The sequence below is a fragment of the Andrena cerasifolii genome, chromosome 13, assembly GCF_050908995.1.
Source record: "Andrena cerasifolii isolate SP2316 chromosome 13, iyAndCera1_principal, whole genome shotgun sequence".
Lineage (NCBI taxonomy): Eukaryota > Metazoa > Arthropoda > Insecta > Hymenoptera > Andrenidae > Andrena > Andrena cerasifolii.
Window position 1 is genome coordinate 8,830,824 of NC_135130.1, and position 7,789 is coordinate 8,838,612.

Genomic DNA, 7,789 nt, shown 5'->3' on the forward strand with positions numbered 1-7,789 from the left:
TAATAGATAAGTCAGGTTACTACAAATATTTTTCTTCTTGTTACAAGTGAAACGTACGTTCGTAGAGTAGAACAGAACAGTTTAAATTAGTTTAAAACGTTAAAACTGGGGCCTGTGCCGTGCTGGTTGCATATCATTCAGGGGCAGTTTAGTGCTTAGTGCCATCACTAGATGGTAGATGCTGGTCCTGCGTCGGTAAACTGCATAAATCATTGAAAACGAACAAATTGTTTGCAATATTGCATTGTATTGTTGGAAAAGTGGTTATATAATGTGTTTGAAGTGTTGGGAAAGTGAAGCCTGTGAAAAGTGTGAAAAATATGAAAGATATGTGAATCGTATACCTCGTCTGTGGTTTTAATCTCTTTTGTCCTACATACTGTGTACTGAATTGCCAGATTATTAATCGTTTTATCTTCTATTTCTCCAGGTAAGGAATTTTCACGTCGAACGCAACAAATCCTGTCATCTGCTGCATTTTAGTCTGGATTCAGCAATAAGAAAATTCCAAAAGATATAAAGTATATATTTATTACATATCCCACTGTATTTCGTTTGAATTATTTCATTAGAATGCAGCTATATGATAATACAATGTTATTATTCGTCTAGACTTTATTTCAATACCTATACCTCTTTCCTACTTGAAACCTCATATGTAAAAAAGAGGTTAAAGGAGATAGCTAGCAAAGAGAATTCATGTAACTCTTGGGTACTAGTGTTAAATATTGTTTTAATCTAACATGTCAAGGTGTTGAAGCATTTAACCTATTATATCTTGTATGAAGAGTTGAGGTATCATCACAATTCGTTCCTTTTGAAAGGAACTCGGATTAATAGTAAAGGTTTTAAAGGGAAAGACATTCAGATCAATAGTAAAGTTTTGAAAGCATCAATTACGTAATTACTAGCTTTACTACTCGACTTCGCCCGAAATTTAGATTCTGATTTTATACAAAAAATCATTTTTATTTATTTTTTTGTGAAAATAGTCACATTCGTCTGGATTGGCTAGGCATAATGAGCTGGGACACGTTTTGTGACCCCAGAGTTTACCCTTCGAATGTTTTTCGGCGACAGACAACACACAGACATCTTTCTGCTTTATACATTAAGGTAGATTAATAGTAAAGTTTTGAAAGCTTCAATTATATAATTACACCAATATTGGTATTTTTATCCCCAGTACTGATCAATGAATTACACATATTTCCCAATAAATGGATTCTTTAAAAACCTTCCAGTAGCTACAAGCTTACTGCTATTAAGTTCAGCAAATAATATTTCATTATTTTACTAAATATAAATACACTACATCAATGAATTTCATTAGATCACACCTTAAAATCGAACAAAATATATAAATAACTTATTATCGAACAAATTAATAAATTCACATCCGGTTTCTCCTCTGCAATGCTGCATGGTTTGCGCGCCAAATATTTGCTATACCAAAGCAATTCTGCAGATATCTCATAGAAATATTGCCGGAATAATTAAAAAGCACATACAACCAATTCCGACAACAATTTAAACAAAAGGCTTTCTAAAAACCGAAATTAATCACCAGGGTTGTAAATCTACACCCTTAGGCCCAATCCCTAAGTGACGCCTGCAAAACTGCCGCGAAAGAGACGTAGTACAAATTACCGACGACTCATAACTCCAGAAATCCGTAATCTATTCTGTAATCGTCACTCAAACACGGTTTAAAACCATCTTATCAAATACCCAAATCCCAAAGCTACACCACGCTACCAATATTTCCTTAAAACAAGCGCCTCAGCGAGAAACACAGCCGATTCAACTTTGCGTGGCCGCTAGCCTCGAGGCGGGAAACGTTTACGAAGGGTGCCTTAGGCTCGATTCTTAAGTGAACAGGATATGAAGAAATTGCGCGCAAAGTTCGCTTCGCTTTGCGTTGAAACTTGCGAAACTCGCGGAAAGAAGTTCGCAACGACAAACTATTCTATTATTTCGATCCGTTAATAAACGGCGGCATTTGTGAATCGTAAAATTGATTGTCGATTATCAGTCCTATCCCCCGAAACCTGAAGGCTGCCGATCTGCTACTATGTTAGTCATGTATAGAACTTGGCGGACACCAGCTGAACACGTTGTGTGACACCGGTTAGTTCACTGGGTAGCGAGTGCGTGGCTGGTTCTCCGTCGTTGTTGTTCCACCAGTGCAGATATCACGGCCGAGGCGTGCGATTGCGAATTGCGTTGTTAGACGGATCAAACGGATTTGCGAATTACAGTTGGGATAGGCGATGGCACCCCGCAAAGCCGCCAAGCACCCCGACACGGAGGTGGTGGACAGAGCCGCGGAGGCGGGCGACGCGTCTCCCCTGAAGAGGAAGAAAAACGTGACAAGGTCGGCGAAGAACGACGAGGAGAAGCAGGCGCGGCTGCCTCGAGCCGCGAAGACCGCGTCGAAGATCGAGCAGCCGGAGGCCGGCGACGCGGCGGTGATTAAGGCTGCAAAAACAAAGGCGAAGACGACGCCGAGGAACGCGGCGGCCGCTGTGAAAGCGAAGCCGACGTCGACGAGGAGAAATAAAGAAGCCGAGGACAAAGCAGAGTCCAGCCCGCCGGACGTGGATTCGGCGAGGATCGCCGAGGAATCGGAGCCGAAGATGACACGCACCAAAGCTGCGGCGAAAAAGGCGGGAATGGAGGCGGACGAGGAAAGTACGTCTTTCGAGGCTTCCTCTCGAACTTTTCTGCTGGGAATTCTTTTGGGTTTACATTAACAGAGCTTCGCCAGCGGAGCCGTTATATTTTCGCGGATTTTTTTGTTGAATATTAATTTTTTTTTAGAACTTGGGGAGACTGTTATCGCGAGAGTGAGTAATTTGCGTGTTGATTTCAGCCAAGGGGAAAGCAAAAGGAGGCAGAGCCAAGAAGGGAGCAGTCACAGAGAGCGTCGCGAGCGTAGAAGCTCCGTCTTCAAGGAAAAGGAAGCAGGCGAATGCCGAAGCCGCGGCGCCGAAGGAGACCAAGTCCAGAGCAATGCCAACAAGAAAGAAAGCTGAAGCGGCTGGCAATGCAAAAGGTAAAGTCGCTAATAATAAAGCTAAAGCCGCCGTCGACGAGGAGATGGAAGACGACGAGGCAGAGGAGTTGGCTGTGGCTGTGAAAGCGAGCAAAAAGGCGAGCGAGAGTAAGCCTGCGAAGGGAGCTGGGAAGAATACGAGAAGTCGCAAGAACGAAGCTAATTCCGAAGAAGCAGCGAAAGACGAGGAGGAGGGTAAAGAAGAATCGTCGGCTTCGGAGGGAGTACACACCAGCGACAATGAGAACCAAGAGTCTGTGGAGAACGAGTCCGAGGAAGCAGAATCAGTAATGCCTAAAAAAGGCAGGGCTGTGAAGAAGGCAGCCGTCTCACAGAAGAGAGCAGTTAAGACTCGAGGCAAGGCTGCGAGTCGCAACGACAGTGGCAACGAGGATGATGCTGAGGCAGCGAAGGTTGTTAAAGAGGCGCCGAAGAAAACGAGTAAGGATAGCGCGCCCGCGAAGAAGGGACGAGGAAAGAAAGCAGCAGTTGCGACGGTGGTGAAGGATGAAAACGGGGAGAAAAGTCCCGAGGGTGTAGACGCCGATGAGAACACTTTGCCAGAAACGTTAGTCAGTAATAACAACGTACAAAAGTCGGAGGAGGAGGAAGAGGAGGAGGAGGAAAAGGACGAAGAGGATTCTGTGAAGCACACGAAAACAGATGAGTCGGTCACGGTCAAGAGCGAGGTGGATGATGTAATAACCATACAAGAGGGAGAGAATTAACGGTGAATGTTCTGTTTTTACTTGTCATGTTTCTTGAAATAATATATCATTAATATTTTAATATATTTCGTAAAGACAAAAGATATTTGCGAGTGTTCCTGGAAATGCTCCGAGAGAATTCCGCTCCGCGCGTTGCTCCAGCAATTGTTCTTTGTACTTTCCATAATATAACATTTTGTGATCCACTTGTTACCGGGTGACTCTGTAATTAGGAAGAGGTTGCGCGTTACATACGGTGGTCGTTAAACACTTGTTTTTGGAGCAGACAGTTGCCTTGGATTTCGGAACTCATTATCCCCGCGGTGTTCAACAAGTTTGGATAATTTTTAATTCTAGAACGCCATAGGTGTAATGAAAAGCCTGCAAAATTTAGAATTTTCTTTGCGAAGCGAGATCGGTAAAAAGTGCCGCCGAGAGAAGTGTACTTTTTATGCTACGTTATATTAAACTGTTGTACACTAACATTCCAAAATTAGTAGCATAGTGTTTTAGTTACGTTTATACGGTAATATAATTATCAGTCGGGGGGTACTTCCAGTTGTAAATCGTAGAACATCTAAGAATGGTGAGCAAAAAAATGAGTGATCCCATTTTACATTGGAATATTTCTAATTCCAATAAACATTTACATTCGCATTGGTAAGAAATACTGTTCCTTTTTTTCTGACTCTTCCACGGAGCCATATTATTTTTTTGTGTGCCATATAATGCTCCATCTTGATATGTAATTCACCTTTTGTAATTCACCTTTAAATGGACGTAGTTTCAAATCTCGCGCCTGAAATTGTAACCTCAATTACATTCAGTCCGCGCAGCGAAGGAAATCCATTTATACAACCCATCGATCTTATTCTTCGACTGTGCACGAATCACATAGTAAAAAAAAACAAATAAGGTTGTAAAGCGCATTATTATTTGAAATTTAAAAGCCGCCGCAATACGTCAACGTTCGATTTCGCGGGGCCATTTGAATGCCATTTTCTTTTTATTCCTAACTTTGTATTCTTAAGACAACGATTGTACAATAAAATTAGTACATCCTTAATTTAAAACTTGAAAATTCATTACACCTTTGTGTACCAACCCCCTAGCAATCTTTCGTTGAAGATAAAAAAAACTTGTGAATGCACCCTTACGCGGTGCTTTAAAAAAAATGGTGGATCGTCATCCCAACGTCGAGAGATTTGAATTCAGTATCCAGGGTAGATGTCCCGATTACCGTGCCCTGTCCTTATTACCGTGCCAAGCCAGATTTCGATGGATTTACCTAAACCCTTACCGGAAACGGTAAGGTACACGTACTTTACAAAAGTGAATAAATTGATAATTATCATGATTTGCACTTGTGTAAAGTGTTTATTACGTCATAAAAGGTTCAAATTTTATGAAAAAATTAACGCTTGTCCCTATTATCGTGCCCCTCGGTGCAACTGGCTCCCTCTGTAACTACTAAACCTAACCTTACTTTCATTTCTCAGAACGGGTGAACAGAAATTTATATTTGCATATTTTGCTTTTGTAATGAAAAGGTCATATTAAAATTACATAAAAACGCCTCTAGTAGAGCAAAAAAATGTTTTGAACAGTTCAAAGTTCAAAGACATAACCTAACCGCGGGAACGCTATTCAAAAGAGGGCACGGTAATTGGGGGCACGGGAATAGGGACAACGCATTTTTCAGGGCATTGTAATTGGGACAAAAACATGTATTTTTATTTCAATTAAAGAAATATGAATAATTAACATTTTCAACCCGAAAAATGCGTTAATAAAGAGAAAAGTTCAAAACACCAATATAAATTTTCACCAAGCAAAATTAAAATAAGAGAAGTCAGTAATTAATTCCTTCGCGACCAAGTCGGCGTTAAAGCACAGTAATTGGGACATCAGTCTCAACGTTGCGATCGAACTTCACTTGAGGCAAGCTCGTTTGATCGTTCAAATAAGTATGTATGTGTTGCAGTCATTAGACATCGCGTGCATTGTTGTGCATGTGTGATTTCTTCATTTTATATAATTTGCGTATCCTAAAAATTGAATCATAGAATCAGTCACAGGGCACAGAGTGTTTGCCATCATTTACATTATTGACGATGATCGACGACTGGAATGACCAAGGTTTCTAGTTTCCAACCGCGGGTTCCGCTGGAAGGAAATTCGATTCCATTGCAATGCCTGCTGAGCCCTTTGTTCCCATGTAATGCAAGTATTATAATTTCAATGTTATTTTCGAATTGTATTGTTAATTTCAATCCAGTTTCAATTAGTATAGATGAAACGTGATTTATTAGTTCAAGTAGGATCACCTAACCTTCCATTCGTTGATTCCTTCCATGTACATATCTTACTAGCATTCTTTATCGGGACGCTAAAGGGTGCAGCCGGATAAGCATAGTGAAAAATGCCTCGAAACCAAATTAAACTTGGTGTACGGTAATCGATAGGTTCCTCAAAGAAAACTATTTATGCCAAGTTTAAACCCGATACCCCTACTACTAAGGTAGTTATACAGGGTGACATGTAATTTACAGTTTAAGCTCCATTACTTTTGTACTATTGAGTAGAAACTTATGCAAAAAATCAGAGACATTCTACCCACTGATATACGTGTCTGTGAATTTTTTCAGAATTTTCAGTGGCAAAACTGAATTTTAAAAAATTCGAAAAGATTAAAAATGCCGATTTCAAAGTCAAATTTTCAAATCAGAACATTTATATTTTCACCGTTTCAACGTATTTGTATGGTCTGGCCTACTTTCAATTACGCTTGACACAATAAAAACCCCACCACATCATATTATTTGCAGGAAGAGAATTGAAGAATCTACCAAGAACGGTCAACGTGACACTAATTATGTACTGACATCATTTACCCACGCAATTAGGTAAAAATTCACCCTAATCAACATATAACATCCATTTAATGAACAAAATATATTCGTCGTATGAGTATGCCACAACTTTGCGTACGGGAAGGTAAGAAATATTAGTTTTTAATTTTTGCAACTGTGTTCCACTCTTTTGAAAAATCTGAAAAAATTACACATTAATGACCATACAAAGACGCTGAAACTGTAAAAATATAAATGTTCCCATTTGAAAATTTAACTTTGAAACTAGCATTTTTAATCTTTTTGAATTTTTTAAAATTCGGTAAAACAGGGGTAGAATGTCTCTGATTTTTTGCATAAGAGTCTATTCAATTACCTTTCACCCTGTATAACTACCCTAGTAGTAGGGGTATCGGATTGAAACTTGGCAGAAATAGTTTTCTTTGAGGAACTTATAGATTGCCGTACACCAAGTTCAATTTGGTTTGGGGGCACTTTTCACTATGCTTATGCGGCTGCACCCTTTGTTGATTTTCGAATAGCTTTGTTTTTCTTCTATTATCGAATAGAAGAAAAACGTTTTCAACTTCTATTATTCTTAATTTTAACATTTATAATCTAGTAGTAGTAACAAGTATGTTTCATAGCTTGCCAACAGAACGCAATCATTTTTAACTATTTATCAATGGAAAATTGATAAATTAACCACCGGGTCAGATCCGTCACCTGTATTTCTCACAGAATCTTATGGAATGCTAGAATTCTTGCTTCTATTAAACAAGTGTGCAAACTGAAAGACCTGTTGATAATGTTAACTCGGCGGGAGGCGCTACTGGGTAAAATTAACCACAGAGGCGCTAGTTGCGAAAATATGAACACTGTTTGAGTTTTCGTTACAATTTTTTAAGGAAAAAATTTTTAACAAAGATTTTAAGATATTTCACAAATTTTGTTTCAATCTTAAAACACTGTACTTTAACATAAAAATTGCAAAGTTAAAACAAATATTCTGAAACCGTGGTTTCTTACGTTTCAATTTTGGGTATTTTTCACCCAGTAGCGACAGCCTGTGTTACAATATGGGGTGCGCCTCCGGCCGGGTTAATGCACTGCCAACGGTGGTAAGTGTTTCACCAAACTTCGGAAGCTTAGAAGCTCGGGCGTAACTTTAT

At 39.6% G+C, this 7,789-nt stretch overlaps 1 protein-coding gene across 2 annotated transcripts; it reads left to right on the top strand.

Moving 5' to 3' along the window:
- The first annotated feature begins 1,881 nt into the window (after positions 1–1,881).
- Positions 1,882–4,838, top strand: LOC143375651 (uncharacterized). 2 transcript variants are annotated; one of them, XM_076825000.1, is made up of 2 exons: positions 1,882–2,694; positions 2,855–4,838. In XM_076825000.1, exons 1-2 carry the CDS (start codon positions 2,274–2,276, stop codon positions 3,784–3,786), a joined length of 1,353 nt encoding a protein of 450 aa, XP_076681115.1. In that variant the 5' UTR covers positions 1,882–2,273; the 3' UTR covers positions 3,787–4,838. The 2 variants fall into 2 exon arrangements, with proteins under 2 accessions (XP_076681115.1, XP_076681116.1); XM_076825001.1 differs by having other exon boundaries at positions 1,883–2,694; positions 2,876–4,838.
- The last annotated feature ends 2,951 nt before the right edge of the window (positions 4,839–7,789 follow it).

Coding starts and splice junctions, on each gene's coding strand:
- LOC143375651 (XM_076825000.1), top strand. CDS start 2,274: ATGGCACCCCGCAAAGCCGCCAAGCACCCCGACACGGAGGTGGTGGAC. Junction 2,695..2,854: donor AATGGAGGCGGACGAGGAAA/GTACGTCTTTCG, acceptor CGCGAGAGTGAG/TAATTTGCGTGTTGATTTCA.